We start from the raw sequence: 17,652 nt of genomic DNA, 5'->3' as shown, positions 1-17,652 counted from the left end.
CACAGAGAGAAGAAGTTTTGGCTAATTATTTTGTTTGCTTTTTAAAAATACATTGTAACATTCCGACGAGTATAATGTGTGATGTTTTGTATGATAGATATGTTCTGTCTTAACTTACTTTATCACAAGCAGTTTACTAACATTGTTTCACTATATCAACTACACACAAGGTGTTGGATGTGTAAATTCCATGTTATATTTCTAGTTATTCAGTCTATTGATTGAAATTACACGGACTAATTACTTTTCATGAATTACAGAATGAATGTGGTTAGCAATCGTTTAGAAACTGATTTTAGTTTGCTTACAAGTGCAAAGCTACGCGATAAGCTATATATGGTATGCCCACCGTATGTATCGAAACTCGAATTTAAACATTATAAGCCCTAAAACTTACTGCTGAGCCTCTTGAGTGCTTTTTAAGTAGAACAACAACTATAATATATTACAATAATGTTATCTACTCGTGGTATTTTTTAAAAAATAATTTGTTATTTAATGTCAAATTTTAAATTCCATAAAAAAGTGAGAATTTTAACTTGAAAATTTGTGTTTAATTTTTATGAAGAAGCTTAGCTTAAATTTAAATATACTTTACTTAAACTTCATCTAATATTAAACAATGTACATAGCATAAAATTGAGACTTTCACATACCTAATATTTTACTGACTGCAGTTTGTGACGTCAGAAGGTGGCGTGCAAAATCATAAGGGCGAAGTCCGTAAGGAGAATATTCAGAAGATAATGCCCTAGGTGGCGCCAGGGTTTCGCTTAATCGAGAAGTTAAGTACATCGGATTGAGGCTACCTATTAGATATAAACAATAAAGAAAATTCAAGACATGAAGTGAGAGACATCGGGGGGGGGGGATAACAATAGTTGCAAGTCGAACTTCCGGCTAAAACAATAAGAAAATGTAAATGTAAAAAAAGTTAAAGTACGTGATAGAGAAGATTATCCGAACCACATTTTGTGGTTATTTTATTATCTGTAGAATGTATAGTGATATCATTTCAAATATCATTACGATATATTCTAATCTACACAGGAAAAAAATCCCTGAAATATCTAGTACCTGTTTTCATAGTAGTTTGACACCTGTAGGCATTTATGCTGCTTTGATTTCACTGCTCAGTGTTGGAGTAGTTTTCTGCAAAGAGTCATCTTGCAATAAGGTGAATTCGTGCATATTATAATACGTTATTCGATACATTGCTCTTGGGTATGGCTATTAAAGCACACTTTACTGATAAAGAAAGTTGGATTTTCAAAGACTGAGTTTACTAAGGTAATTACTTGAGTATACCTTTAAAAGACAACAGTGAAATGAGTTTTTTAGGTTTCTAAGCATAAAGAGTTGCAATGTGTTTTCTCGCGAATATTCCTTGTAATATTTGTGCACAAAGTTAGAGTACCAACTGGAACCTGGCAACAGTGTTCTGACAGTTAAATTGCAGTAATCACTTAACATATTACAACTCATTCGACGGAATTACTTTTAATTTTCATTCAAAAGCAAGGCACTGCCATCTCAGTTCTTCACGAAGGCTATTCGAATAACCATTAACAAATATCTTTCACCAAAACAAGGAATGACTAACAAGAAATTATTGCCGCATGCAAACAAAAACTAAAAGTGGTCTATAATAATAGCAGAAACAATGCTAAACTACATTTTTAATCTTTGCCTGAGAATAACTGACCAATCTGGCCTGAAATACCATAGCATTGTCCTACTGGAAAATTATAAGATATCATTTGTATAAAAAAAAAATTACATTGTTACAATGTACATATAAATCAGAAAAAAAATATAATAAACGCGTTATTAACTTATGAGATTGCATTATTAGAGAAGCAATAACAGCCTAAATTTTAGCGAAATTGATAAATCAGTAAGCAGGCAATCTCACATGTGTTTTGTTATTTTATTCAGATGTAAATATATTTTATCCCATTTTTGCCGATTTCAATATATATTAAGTGGAGGCATCTGAGAAAGTCCTTAAAATAAAATAAACAGACATCCTCTCAACACATCAACAAACAGGACTAGTTCCAGAAGAAATGATCAATTCCGATATTTTTATAACTACGTTCCCAATATGGCGTTGACGTGAATATGAAGCCATGCCAAAAGAACAAATATATGCTTGTCGCTTATCATCTACGCGCTTCTGAGACTGGATCAATACCCATGAATCTATACATTCGCCAAATGATTGGGTGAGGGAAGCGTGGACTTTGGTTGCTAGTTTCAGCCCTAGTTATCTGTTTTACGGTGGCTTCGAGGAATAGGCCAATCAAATATTGTTTACGTCTATTATAGCCTTTCCTATGCTGGAGCAAGAATATTGCGTGATTTACAAGACTTCATTACTTATGAACTAGGATAGTTTAATCCATCTTTTATTCGATGTTGAAAGTGATGTGTTGTTTCTGATTCTTGAAGGGCGGAGTAGTTGAACAGAAAGTCGTTTAAGAAAGAACTACGTCAATCATTGACGTCACAAAGTACTAAGTATTTTGGTTAGATGGTCTGTAAATACCTCGTACATGAACTAAGGACATGATATATTCAATATTTCTAGAATTTTCAACCATAAAACACCTAGATATCTCTAATTCCCATATTAAAAATGAAATGAACTGGATTGAAAACAAAAAATTCAATGCAAGTTAAAATACGAACCAAACTTTTAGATTTTTAAAGATATATCATTTTGGAGAATTGATATTTGCCTTCATACTAACACATTTTAGATTGCCAAGTATTACATTCAAGGTGGATTTCACTAGATACACATTGATGTAATATATCTGGTCAGGTAACATACCTAGAAGTTTATTCACCTTTTTTCTTGGTCCAAACTCGATGAAAGTTAACTTTAAATTTTTATATTAATTAATCGAAACAAGTTTTACAGAATCAGTCTATTCAGAATGTCTTCTGCTTACGTTAAATAATTTTATAACTTGTAATCCTTGGAATAGTAGAACAGAGAAAAATTTAATATAATTTTTACGTCATATATTTTATTGAAATCTTTTGAAACAAATTTATTAGACTGAGCAATATTTTAAAGTTACATAACTATTTCTTTTTATTTGAAATTATCAAAAAACGCAAATCGTTCTCTTAATAGAAAGATGGAGTGCTTTTATTCACGATTCTTTGGCTTTTTTAAAACTTCTTATTCAATTTTTTCTTATTGGATAGTCACTAATACAAATACATAAAAACGTATAAGTATATTTACATATATTGTACTGGTTATTTGTATGAATTTCTGGAGCATACGACTAGTGTTTTTGTTTGGTAAATGATGACATGCTCCATCGTTCTCTGTATTTAGTTTCATTAAATTGTGTTATTACTTAAATGTTACTATTTATTGGATACTCTTGTTTTATTCTAAATATATTACTTTTGATTGTGATATTAATATGTAGACTTAGAAGCAAACTGATTATCCAAATCTGGACGAACATCATATCAGGTGTTATTAAAAGAGTATCAAACTACTAATCTATAGCTTTCCATCCAATTTGACATTGTTACATTTACACATTGTTTTTCAGTTCTGATCTATTTAATGAACTTATTGTTTTAATATTTTGTAGAACACTTTGAAATGTGTATTTATAAAACGCTTGTATAATTTCTAAACTGTATTTTGATGACGTGAAGTGAAAAAAGTTAATATGTTCATATAAATTGTTAATGATGTTATATTTTATGTTTTTAAATAATAGAACAAAATACTTTAATTAAACAATATTGTGTTTAAAAGCAACTATCGATTTTATTTGGTAGTTAGCTTTAATTTACCGAAACTTAAAACTAATTTGTCTCAGTTAATTACAGCAATGTACACATTATTCAAGGAGACACACAATTATCGAAACATTGCATCATACAATATTGAACTGAGCAACAATTTAATTACCACGAGGTGGAGGAATGTCAGACATTTAAAGTTATACTCAATATTACATAAGTTAAGGTAAATTAACATTAAGGTAATTCATTTCTGTTTATATAGCAATGAAAAACAAAGAAAAAAAAACAATAAAATGTATCATATTACTTTCTTAGGAAGTGCTACATTAAAATGGCTTGTTTCTTAGTTTTGGTTTTTATAGTGTCATATCTATATATGAAAACAATCACTAGGTCACTGTTTTAATATGCCTACAGACATACGTAGTGATCGAATTACTTTACTTTTATTATTTTATCGTTAACGACTGGGGATATTAATTTCTAGAGAATCGTATCTAATGGTACTCGAGTTTTCAACCAGAATGGCAATATATTCAGACTCAACATAAGGCGTCTTGTCAGAAACTCCTAATACATAGAAATAGGTTAAATATTTCTGTCTGGTTGCAGCAAAAATGTTCTCCCCAATTTACGACCGTGGGTACGCTACAGGAGGGACGAGCAAATCCCGTTGTTCCGTCACATAAGAGAAATCTAGGAATTTGCACATTAGAGATGGTTACGCGCAAATAGCTTTTGCTTTAGCTTTGCCCTAAATTTCCGAAACAAACTTATCCGTTCTAGCAATTAGATCTCTAGTTGCTGATTCTAGTGATATAACTTGAAGAATTAAATCAATTTACTATATATCTGTATAACTATAATAGTATTGTCTGTTATATGTCCATGTAACTACCTCGTCCCTTGTAGATGGACCCTCACCAAATTTGGTATGGAGATTCATGGAGACAAATACAAATTTTCAGTTTTTGCATTGTGTGGCTTTTATAGATGTTTTTTTACCACTACTTTGACCCCTGTTGGTGTTTTTTTACCGAATTTGGCATGAAAGTTTGTTGGATTCAGAGATATACGAGTATGTAAGTATGAGGTTTCACATTTTGTGTTTTGCAGTTTCTATTATGGTTTTGCGTTTGCTGATAATTAAATATCAGGGAAACAACTTTTCATGTTCTAAAATAGCCTTTAATTATTCTTGAATTGAAGTAGCTTCCTTCCAGGGGAAGGGTATACCAGTTAGTACTATGTGTGTAAATATATATTAATGTAAGCTTGTGTGTGGGTGTGTGCTTGTTTTGAAATCGAATAAGAAGAGAAAAAACAATAATAGATGTGTTTATATAATAAAAAAATTTAGTGATGTTATACAAGTTAAACAAAGAAATAAATAAAGTTAGTTACCGGTGTTTACTTTATTATCTTAATAGACCATCTGATTATATTGTCTTAATTTTGACAACGTGTCTAGAAACAACTGAATGAAGTTAGAAATAAAAATATTTAAAATAGAAAAAGTTAAGTAACTTTTTGTATTAATAAAATTTCATCATGTCACAAAACAACATAGTAGTTCACATAAGCGTAAACTATAAATTTTCACAGAAAAATATATTAAACCACAAAAACATACAAAAAATAAAATATTCCAAACCACCAAAATACAAATAAACAACCATAGGGTGCGCAAAACAAAGAAAGTGAGATTCATAATCAATTATGACAATTACTTTTATTTATTAAACACAAATACCTTAATTTAAATGCAAAAGCCAAACGACTTCTTACTCAAAATGCATTGTAAAACTGCGCCACTACCTTTGATTGCTGGAATTTTACTTTTCATGACCTTTTATCAACGTCATTTTTTGTATTGGTGTAAAAGTATGTGTCTGTATTCAAAGTAATTGGGATATATTCATAGCATAAAAAGGACGTAAGTGAAAAAATATAAAAAATTGATAAAATAACTTAATAAGTCAACCACATAATTATTTCATGTTGCAGAAATATACTATTAAATAGATCGATTTAGGCAAGAACAAATTAGGTTCGTGTTATATGAGATTAATTCTATAAAATGTGCATAAAAATTCATAGTACAACGACACCTTTTTTCAATACTTTTTGTCACTGTCATGTTCTTTAATCTGTGATATGGGATTTCGGTTTTCTTTGTGTGTGGTTTGGTTTATTTAGAATTTCGCGCAAAGCTACGCGAGGGCTATCTGCGCTAGCCGTCCCTAATTTAGCAGTGTAAGACTAGAGGGAAGGTAACTAGTCATTAAAATCCAACGTCAACTCTTGGGCTACTCTTTTTCCAATGAATAGTGGGATTGACCATTACATTATAACGCCCCCACGGCTGAAAGGGCAAGCATGTTTAGTGTGAGGGAGATTCAAACCCGCCACCCTCGGATTACAAATTGAGTGTCTTGCCGAGTCCTTTGTGTTTGAAAAATGCATTCTAATTCGACGATAAAAAAAAAATCAGCTACGCTTGATAATGATCATAAAGACAAATAAAATCCAAATCAGTTTGAGCCAAATCTTAATTTTAAGCTAGCAATACTTAACCATCTTAGAAACTGGATCTACAACACTATTATACGTTCCAAAAGAAAACATTTTACATAACCACAAACTACTCATTTTCACTTATACCATGTTTCAATAAACATGACCACTAATGTCATAGTTACATTTTGCGCAAATCACATAGTCTGTAAACGAATATAACATTTTATATTTATTTTCTCTGACGAGCAAGCAGTAAGTATCCGGACTTGTAACGTTACAGTCTGGAGTTCGATTCTTTTTGCAATAGCTCATTGTATAGCTATTGGCTAAAATAACAATAACTCTCTGTCTAGGTTTCGCCCTTTTAGTTATGGATAGTATGATCGCTTAGCCCATGTGCGCAAAAGGTACCTCTGAGGTTAAAAATGACAATACTTCTCTCTTTATGTGCGATCCGGAATGGCCAGGTGGTTAGAGCGCTCGACTCGTAATCTGAGGGTTGCGGGTTCGAATCGCCGTCTCACCATACATGCTCGCCCTTTCAGCTCTGGGGGCATTATAATGTCACGGTCAATCTCACTGTTCGTTGGTAAAAGAGTAGCCCAATAGTTGGCGGTGGGTGGTGATGACTAGCTGCCTTCCCTCTCCTCTAGTCTTACACTGCTAAACTAGAGATGGCAAGTGCAGATAGCCTCGTGTAACTTTACGCGAAATTCAAAATAAACAAACTGTCTATGCGCATCTACCTATTCGTATAAAATTCTTCGCTCTACATAACTATTTATATTAATCAGCCATGGCTTACGACAAATCCATATAGCTGAAATATCAATTTTTATTTAATTATGGAATATTTTTGGTTCTTTTTGTTTTGAATTTCGCGCAAAGCTACAGGAGCACTATCCGCACTTGCCGTCCCTAGTTTAGCAGTGTAAGACTAGAGGGAAGGCAGCTAGTAATAACCACCCACCGCTAACTCTTGGGCTACTCTTTTACCAACGAATAGTGGGATTGACCGTCACATTATAAGGCTCCCCCGGCTGAAAGGGTGAGCATGTTTGGTGTGACGGATATACGAACCCTCGACCCTTTGACTGGAGGTTGAGTGTCTTAACCACCTGGCCATGCCGAACCAATTATGGTATAACAATAAGTATTATTTTTATATTTAATTTGTGTATATCATCTTACTATTGATAATCCAGACATACGTATATTCACAGTTTTAATGAAACTCTAGCTTTTTGCAAAGCTATCGTCTAAACGCGAGAAAAATCGTGAATACAAGGTAAAAACCAGTTTTTCCACGCTTAAGTAGAAGAAAAGCCTTATTAACAAGTTTCCAAACCTTTCTCAGTCATGAAACATTTTAAACCGATGCAAGTCGTAAAAGAAGGTTGAAAGCTTTGTCAATGAAGTTCTGAACGTGGCCAAACCTGTTTACTGTGTGCTGCGTTGCGTGAATTTATTTCATATATATTTTTTTAGTTCACCATAAGAAAATAAAAGTACAAAAACTGGCCAAATAACAATTACACAAGAATATTTCTGCATCTAAACTATCGTTAGTTTTCAATAAGATGAAAAACAAAACATTAAATAAATTGTTAACTAACTAAGTTTTGACTAAGGACGACCGTGACCCAGGAATTAATTAGCATACTGGAATCTGGATGTGTAAGTCTATTGTTCCCGTTTCATTACTGCAAAAAACAAAGCAAAAAATATTGTTCCTTGCTCTGAGGCTGTGGATACGTTTTCGATGGTCAACTTTCATTATTTTATCAGACGGAAGTCGCTCAAAATTTGGCGATTGATACTGTTCACTAGCTGCCATCTCTGTGGCGTGCATAAATCAGGAAACGGCAAATAATGCCCTGATTTCAAATGTTCCTTCAAGTTTAAATAAACCAACAAAAATTTAAACGTTGGAATAGTAACAAATAACAAAGAGATAGCTAACAACTATAAAGTTATTTTGAAATTAATTTAGTTGTATATAATATGTTAGCTTGTTTATATGCACAGAGTTAAACAATGGATTGATTTCACCACTGGTATTAAAACCTTATTTTTAGTGTTTATAAGCCCTTAGACGTACTGATTTTTTTGAAAAAAACAAATAAGGTATGTAAACTATGTACCAGCTTCTAAAAATTAATTGACAACTAAGTGTTTGTTTATTTAGAATTAAGCACAAAGCTACACAATAGGCTATCTGTGCTCTGCCTACCATGGGTATCGAAACCCAATTTTAGTGGTGTGAGTCCATAGGCATGTCGCTGTGCCACTGGTGGGCGAAAACGTAGAAATCATGTATTACATATATTGTTTATTTGTCGTTAAGTAAAAAGCTACACAATGGGCTAGTTTTCAAAAGTCAAACTTGCCGATGAGCAATTGAGGGGTGCAGTTGCACATAATTTCAGCCGACTAGTGGTGTTAACATGGTTAATTATATATTATCTCTTAAAATTTTCTCTGATATGGTGGTTGTAAGATATAACGATATTATGAAGCACGAGCTTATCAAAAACAACATAAATAAGTTGACTTTTGGGAATATAATCAGAAAATATGACAGTTTTCCTTTCATACATTATTCTTCCACGTTTGTTTTTTAATGAAAACAGTATTTTATAAATGTCATTAAAAATCGTTTAAGAAATTTAAATCTTACTAAATATAAAATTGATACTTCTTTCACATATTCAAAAATAAAATAAAGAAGGTGCCAAAATAGTTTATTATTATTCCTTTTGATAAAGCATATTGCAATTACGGATTTATTTGTAAAAAAACCACCTTGTGTATGAATTCTAGTTGAAGAAATTAATAATACAAGTATATTTAGCAAAAGTACTTAAAAATAATAATATGGTTACTAATATAAAGAAGGCCATAAAAATAGAATATACATATAGACTCTTCATCTTCTCGTGTACTATTTTTATGCAGATCATAAATTGCATAAAAATCCCATTAAATTCAAATTCATAACAAATAATTTAATTACAGTTACTAAATCTGTATTAATTACTCTTAATAATATTCTGTATGTTGTGTTTAAAAAAATAAAAACAATATGTTTAAATAATTCAGATGAATACGTTTGGATTATTAAAAATACTATTCTGGTTTTGACATGTATAAATAATTTAAGTATTTCAAATAGGACTAAGAATGTTTCTAATTACCATTTCACTAAAATATATCTAAAAGATCTAATAAGTGTTTTTAAATACCTGTTCGAGAATTTTATACTTAGAAACAAATATTTCTAAATATAAATTGTCTAAAATTCAGCATAAAAACATTCTTCATTTCTGTGTCTATAATAGTAATTTTTATATGCAGTTATATAAACAAACTGTGGATATTCCAATTGGAACTGGCCCGGCGTGGTCAGGTGATTGAGGCCCTCGACTCGTAATCTGAGGATCGCGGGTTCAAATCCCCCTCACACCAAACATGCTCAAATTTTCAGCTGTGAGAGCGTTATAATATCACGGTCAATCCCACTATTTGTTGGTAAAAAAGTAGCCCAAGAGTTGGCGGTGGGTGGTGATGACTAGCTGTCTTCCTTCTAGTCTTACACTGGTAAATTAGGGACGGTTAGCTTTGTGCGAAATTCAAACAATCCAATTGAAGCTAACCGCTCTTTAAATATAGCCAATTTGTATTTTTTAATGAAAATGCATCTATAAAACAGGTTTCAAATCGTATATAGCATAAATATACTTTTCGTTATAAAGTTGATTTAATTGGTATAAATAACTAGTACTTTTCACTAAGTTTAACATATCCAAAAGAACTTGAAACAGAACAAAGTAACAGTTATCACGTATATGCTAATTATCTAGATTTAGATATTAAATTAATAAATGGTAAAGTGCAACTGAGTATTTTTGATAACAGAAGTGTATTTAATTTTCCCATCCTCGGTATATCCATCCACACTAGTGTAGTTCCACGTATGATGCTATAAGTTATCATTGTTTCACAATTAAAAATATTTTTAACTGTTTGCAATAACACTAAGTTCTTTATGCAAAATTTTATATTATTTATAACCAAAATAGAAAATGGTGGTTACAAATACTGGCAAATAAAAGAGCTTTTTGCAAGGTTTTATAACAAATTTGAAAATACATTACAGATAAATAGTCAATGAGAGAATAAATCCTTTTTGTCACCAGAGGTAGTAAGCTACCTTCAACATTTAACATTAAAATTGTTTCAGTATACATGAAATTTGAAAAACTAACTTCAAGTAGCTGTACTTGTATCAATTTTCCCGTGTTCTACTTGAATAATGTTTAAAAAAGTGTAACGGATTTAATGTTATGCATTTTTTTTAATTTCTTTGCTTGTTTCAGTTGTGATGCATGTGATGTATATTGTTGGATGTGTATTGCGCAACTCCAGCCTACTCTCTAAATTTGTAGAAGATTCTTGAAAGTAGAATTCAATAAAATATGTTTTATAAGAACACTAGCGTATCTTCAAATATTGTTGAACATTTCAAAATCTCGCCTAATTGGTTTATTATTATTCTAGCCGAAAGAGAGTAAGAGAATACTGTTGGTGAGCTGCAGTTGGTAAGCCTCGGAAGTTAAAATTATGGTTAACGCTTATTAGTTGAAAAAAAACAACTTTAGAATTTGACCAGAAACGTTTATAGATTTTGAACATTACAAACCATTCAACTTCAGTGAATTAATCTCGGATGTTAATATTTCTACGAGGACATTAGATATCTTCGTCAGTAAAAAGTTAGCATGTAAGCGGTATGAAGCCAGCCAAGAAAAGACAATGCTAGTTTAAGCGAGGTGTAACAGTATTAACTCAGAATTAATTTTTGTTCTAGACCACATAGAAGATTCAGTAAAGAGTGTAAGTTTGTAAAACTCTCGTATATAAACTAATAGTTGTTTTAACTCTTATTACAGATCGCATTGTTTTTTGTATGTTAAAATATATTCGTATTAAGAAAGAAAATTATATGTATCGATGTTGAAAAATATCATACATTTGATACATATTAACATTTAATTAACTTAAAGTTAAAATTTACGGCTATTTTAAATCGTAATATAATAAATCGGAAACTCGTCCGGAATAAATTATAATACATAACAAAAGAAAAATATTTAAGGTAGGTTTTACAGTTATTTTTAAAATATATTATAACATTTCTTGTTTTAAGATCTTTTATAAAATATGTCGTTTTCAGAAAAGAAAGGAGATTGGCAGTAACATGTAGTAGTAGAATTTTTAGGGTGGTTAGTATTCTACTTTTGACTTCAATACATCTCCTTTAAAAATATCTACCTCCCCACAACTGGCCGTAGACAGAGAAAGGCAGTAAAAATCGAGGCGTTGTGGGTGTAAGCCTCAACTCTGTATCATTAATCAATTTTCCATGACTGATAACTGGTTTTTCATCTGCTCTTTGGATTTTGTCTGATAGATGAGATATTCCCAACGATTTTGGGTGCTATTGTCACAGGCAATCTTCGTCATGGTTTTTGGATTACGGCTGGAAAGTGTGATGATTTTTTTGTAAAAGAAAATTATGAATTTATATATATATATATATATCGCATTGCAAAATCAGTCAAACAATGCAAACTTGCTATTATCGCATACCTTTTTTGAGTGATAGTATTTAAATGTCTATTCTAGTTAATTTGCTATGGTCAAGGTTTCTTCCACAGCTTGACAAAGAACTGAGTTTAGTCGTTCTTAATTTTGAATTGCTAAACAAGAAGGAGGGCAACCAGTCAACAGTAATCGCCACCACATCTTGGACTACTCTTGATTGACCAAATAATAAAGGGAATTGTCACTCTTGCAGTACACCTACGTCCCGAAAGTCCGGAGCGCATTTTTGCGGCAACGAACCGTGAACTATGGACTCGCGCTAACCATTTGGCTACGCCCAACCCTCTTCCTTCAGCCTATATCGATAGATCTTTTGTTGTATACTACCTTTACAATGTAACGAAAGCGGTGGTGACTCCATAAGTAACAGAATCTGCTATTATATTTGGTGCTACTAAAAATTCTAGTGCGCACGACGTGAAAAAATACACGTTGTTATACCACATGATGTGAATGGACTTTTGATTCCAACAATTTAATATAACTTGATTTTTAAGCTTATAGCTTGAAGAGATCTTTCATTTATATGGTAATTAATTACTTTGTCATCTTAGGAAATGTTTTAATCTCTGAAAAATGACGAATGATTTAGTCATATTATGTAAAAGATGCTGTTATTTTTACAATTATAGCACAAAATAAAATAAATACAACTGATTTGTAGAGCCTTCCGGGATACATCGACTTGATGGTACTCTCTTTAGATATAGCTATTCATTAAGTGTCTCTTGTAAACACTTTAAAATTGTGTCTCAATAATACAGATTGCATTGAATGATGTATTCGAATATAATAAAAAATAATTAAAAACAACCAGTTAGTATAATTTTTTTTTTTTTACTTTCAGCATTAGAGATAATTGTTATTTACCAAATAGTGTATTATAATAGTTAGCACAATATGTTTTCGACGAGATATGCTTGTTGAAAACAAGAAATATTCGAGCATGTGCACAGAATTAGGCCCCTAAATGACTTTAGCAAAATCCCGAAATCAGTTATCAGACTGTATACGTCATTATGAAAATTAAAAAGCAATAAAATCATTTTTCAATAATATTTGACTCGAATACCGCCAATGTGAAGTAATTTACTTGTTCAATGGGGAAGAAATATTTCCCTACCTTTCCCTATTAATTACTATTTTAACCTAACAATTAAAAAGTTATATGTTTTTTCAAGGTCTCTGAAGTTATTTAGTATTGGTAGATTTTCATTCTTTTCTATAAATAAAAATTTCAAGTTGGGTTTTTAGATAACTTTTACATGCGTTTCTTCGTCAAAACAAGTAGAAAACTGTTAGAATCTACAGACTTGCGCACTCGGATTTGAAATTACTATTAACGTCAAACAAAAGGTCTTGCCATCAACAACACTGCTTAATTAAGTTATCTGTGCCACCATTATTGAAACTCGTCAAAGCAATATGGTGGCACAAATAATAATCAAGCAGTGTTGTTGAGAAGTTTTTCTTTTAAAACTACTTGTATATATATCAAATGTTTTTGTTTTGCATGTTAATAAATACAGTTTATACTCACAAAGTTATTTTAAAATGAGTTCTTAAGCTTGTGTTAATCTTAAGTGTACCCATCTCAAAATTCTTTGTGAAATTAATTCTTCAAAGTAGTGAGTCTTACATAAAAATTCCGTATCCGACATATCTATTTTAAAACAAGTTAGTGTAATATTACAAGTACAGGTCCAGAAATTATTTAATATCCCAGTCTATTATTAATATGTCACATATTTCTACTTTATTTTAGATCTTGGGGATGTAGGACGAATATAATACACAGAAATTTCAGATATTACAGTGAACGTAAAGATAAGAAACAAGTAGTTAAGCGTATATTGACTTTAAACTCGTGGGATATGTCCTGTCACGAGGTTAACCTTCCCAGCAGTGATTAACAGCAATACATGAAAGGCAACATATTAGTAGTTCTACTTAATAATAGTAAACTTAATTTAATAAAATTGATAAAAGGGTTATTGTATATTTGTATGCGTAATTTGATTGTATTGAAACAAAAATAGTTGAGATACTTTTTACTAACTAATATTTACAAACTATAACAGAAGGTGTTAACAACTAAAACATTCTGGCTATATAAAATAATTACTGTTCGATGTTGTAAAATTATTTACTTTTATTCTAGGCATTTATATTATGCTATATTGCAATATAAAACCTTTACGAAAAACGCAACTTATATTTTATGGCAGGTGACAGGATTTATAAAGATTTTTTTTTTCTGTTTCAACGTCAATAACTGTTTGGATTCAATACTGACATCTACCCGACGATTTCGTTTTTAAAAACGCAAATAACTCAAAGACATAAGTAGCCTAACAATATGTTTGTATTAGATAAGTGAGTTTCTACTTTGTGAGACTCGTTTGTCAAAGACTTTTGTTTCAGTTAGTACACAATATACGGGTGTGAGAAAGTATTTCCTGTTAAAGGTGGTTAATTATCAAAGAACTACAATCTTGAGTGTATTGTTAGATTTATACTATTACTTCTTTATACACCTGAAATAATTGTTTACCATCTAAACGGTTTAGAATAATACAACAAATAATTTACTTTTATTCACAGGTACTAAACACTTAGAATTCTTTGGCTAAACTGAATTAATGTTTTACCTAACAGCCAAAGTTCAAGAAATATATTCCAACTTGTCCATAGATTAGATTAACTGTCATCTTTATACAACGAATAATAGTAGTTAGAAATTGACATTCACGCATACACACACACGCAAATATGCCATATTTATCTAACGTTCCATCTGGTTTTAACTGATATATTTGGAGAAATGAATAGAAAATGTGATGCTAAATTCTTTAGAAAACAACTAAAATAAGTCTTATAGTGAGAACACTATGATATAAGCAATAGTAATATTCTTCATTTTGATCACAAGGATCCATGCAAGTGATAGTATTGAAAAAACATAACCAACATGCAGTTCATAAAACAAGATCGCGCATTTAGAAAGTATACATTTACTTCAAAATTGAAAGACAAATGAATAAGAAAATATATAAATAAATATCCATGGAACGTTGAATACAAACTTGGAATTCTTCAGATATAGTTTTTATATAGTGTCAGATCAAGTCTTTCAGTGTGTAGTTATCAGATGTGGTACAGTTGTATCTCAATAAATAAATATTTGTAAAATACATCGCAACGTCTTTACAATTTATAAATATTTATCATATTTTTACTTCAATTTTATCATAATCATATACGTATATATATATATATATATATGATTATAATGTGACATAAGTAATCTTCGAAAATTCAATACAGAAAGTGCATCATCATTTCTGTCTTTGTCATTTTCTGTACTTTGGTCATTAAAGTATATAGTAGGGTGTGTATAAAATGTTCAGACAAATAAAAGAAACTAACCCAGCTCCACTTTTTCAGATCATTAATCAAATAAACCCTCATCAAGATGGATGTGTCTGAGGAGCTCATTAGGCATATAATACTTTATGAGTTTAAAAAAAGGCAATAGTGCAGCAGAAAATACCCGAAACATTCAAGGTATTTACGGTGCGAGTCTTTCAATGAAAGAAAATGTCGAAGGTTGTTTGAGAAGTTCAGATCAGGTGACTACGACTTAAGTGATGCATCACGTTCATGTCGCCCTTGTTAAGTTTAATAATGATTTGCTGCTGGCTGTTCTTGATGACGATTGTGCTGTAACAGTTGAAGAACTAGCACAGAAGCTTAATTCAATCCATTCAACAATTCACCGTCATCTGCAACTGCTTAGAAAGGTGTCAAAACTTGGAGAATGTGTTCCCCATGATTTGACAGAAGCCAACCTTAGAGCAAGAGTGGACATTTGCACTTCTTTGTACTCTCGTGAACGTAACTCACCTTTTTTCGGACAGGTTAGTAACTGAAGATAAAAAATGTTAAGTGCTGCAGACAATGGCACAGTGCAGGTACACTGGCTAAATCACAACCCAACATGGACCTCCACCCTAGGAAAGTCTTGTTAAACGTTTGGTGGAATATTGTTGGTGTGATCCACTTTGAGTTGCTGCCACTCAATGTAACAATTACATTAGAGCTCTTGAATGTTGCATTGAAAGAAAAAAGGCCTGCTTTGATCAGTCGTAAAGGTGTTGTGTTACACCAGGATAATTCACGGCCCAATACAACAAGGATCACATCTGCATAGATTGAAGAGCTAGACTGAGAAAAACTTCCACATCCTCCTTATTCTCCAGATCTTGTCCCATATGATTGTCATCTATTCCAAAGTTTACAGAACTCGCTTGATGTTGGAACATATGAAGATGTCAAAATTACCCTCTCTACATTATTTTCCTCCAAGCCCCAAGAATTTTATAGAAGTGGCATTCAGAAGCTTACGAATCGTTGGCAGGAAGTAATTAATAATATTGGAACATACATTATTGATTAAATAACATTAAAAGCGTTTGAAATCCTTTCTTTTTTACTTAACCTAAAATCGGACATTACTTAAGGGATGACCTGATATATATATATACATACACGCTGAAAAGAAAGATTTCAGATTTTAATGGACGTGAAGCACTGGTATAGGAGAGCACCCACAAATGTATGAATTCACATATTTCTCCAGAATAATTGAATTGGAACCATCAAGAGGATTGGAAAGTATCAAAAATTTGTATTTTCAAAGAGACACGTTTTACAGAGGTAATCTTAAACGACACATTTTGAAGTTACTGTTCTCAAGTAATGTTCGTACTTTTTACAGAAATCACAAAATTAGTGATGTTAATAGTTGTTCTTTTAATTTTTCACCACCTATGGGACCAACTGATCTCTTGTTGTCCTTATATTTTATGTTGTATATTAAGTCAGTTAAGGACACATTACTCTGGAATTCCAAAATTATTGTCTGACAAACCTTGTACTTTCCTTTCTATGTCATAAAACTATAAATCGCTGGTTAGTAGAAAACCGAATTCATTGAAATAAGTTTTATTCATCTTTTACGTGATTAAAGGAACTAAAATCGATTGAAATAATTAATGTAAAAGTTATTTATATTTTATGCAGATAAAACAAAATGGTTATTACAATTTTTGACTAGATAGGTAGAGATCTATAAACACAAATTTTTTCCATTAGAGCAAAACATTAGATTATTTGTTGTGTTCACCCACGGTAATCAACCTAGAATTTTAGTGTTATGAGTTTATAAACTTATTGCTGACATACGGGGAATGGCCCGGCATGGCCAAGCGTCTTAAGGCGTGCGACTCGTAATCTGAGGGTCGCGGGTTCGCATCCCCGTCGCGCCAAACATGCTCGCCCTTTCAGCGTGGGGGCGTTATAATGTGACGGTCAATCCCACTATTCGTTGGTAAAAGAGTAGCCCAAGAGTTGGCGGTGGGTGGTGATGACTAGCTGCCTTCCCTCTAGTCTTACACTGCTAAATTAGGGACGGCTAGCACAGATAGCCCTCGAGTAGCTTTGTGCAAAATTCAAAACAAACAGACATACGGGGAACTCCTAATCAAAACAAGTGCACGACTTAATGTAAATTTTAATAATATATTTATAAGATTCTTTGAATTATGATGTTTTGATTAATTCGTAAAAATAGCATAAAAGTAAGAATACTATAAGTAATCACGAATGTCCAGAAAA

At 31.7% G+C, this 17,652-nt stretch overlaps 1 protein-coding gene and 1 long non-coding RNA gene across 3 annotated transcripts in view; one reads left to right on the top strand and one right to left on the bottom strand.

Moving 5' to 3' along the window:
* Positions 1 to 17,652, bottom strand: part of LOC143237279 (paired box protein Pax-6-like) — a 114,705-nt gene that overhangs the window by 36,814 nt on the left and 60,239 nt on the right. For both annotated transcript variants that reach the window (XM_076476351.1, XM_076476352.1), the window contains one exon: positions 657 to 809. In XM_076476351.1, coding sequence (XP_076332466.1) covers positions 657 to 809 — 153 coding nt within the window. The remainder of the gene's footprint in view (positions 1 to 656; positions 810 to 17,652) is intronic.
* Positions 1 to 17,652, top strand: part of LOC143237280 (uncharacterized) — a 94,856-nt gene that overhangs the window by 22,310 nt on the left and 54,894 nt on the right. The window lies entirely within an intron of this gene.

This window comes from Tachypleus tridentatus, chromosome 13 (genome assembly GCF_004210375.1).
Source record: "Tachypleus tridentatus isolate NWPU-2018 chromosome 13, ASM421037v1, whole genome shotgun sequence".
Classification (NCBI taxonomy): Eukaryota; Metazoa; Arthropoda; class Merostomata; order Xiphosura; family Limulidae; genus Tachypleus; species Tachypleus tridentatus.
This window is presented reverse-complemented; position numbering and strand designations above follow the sequence as displayed.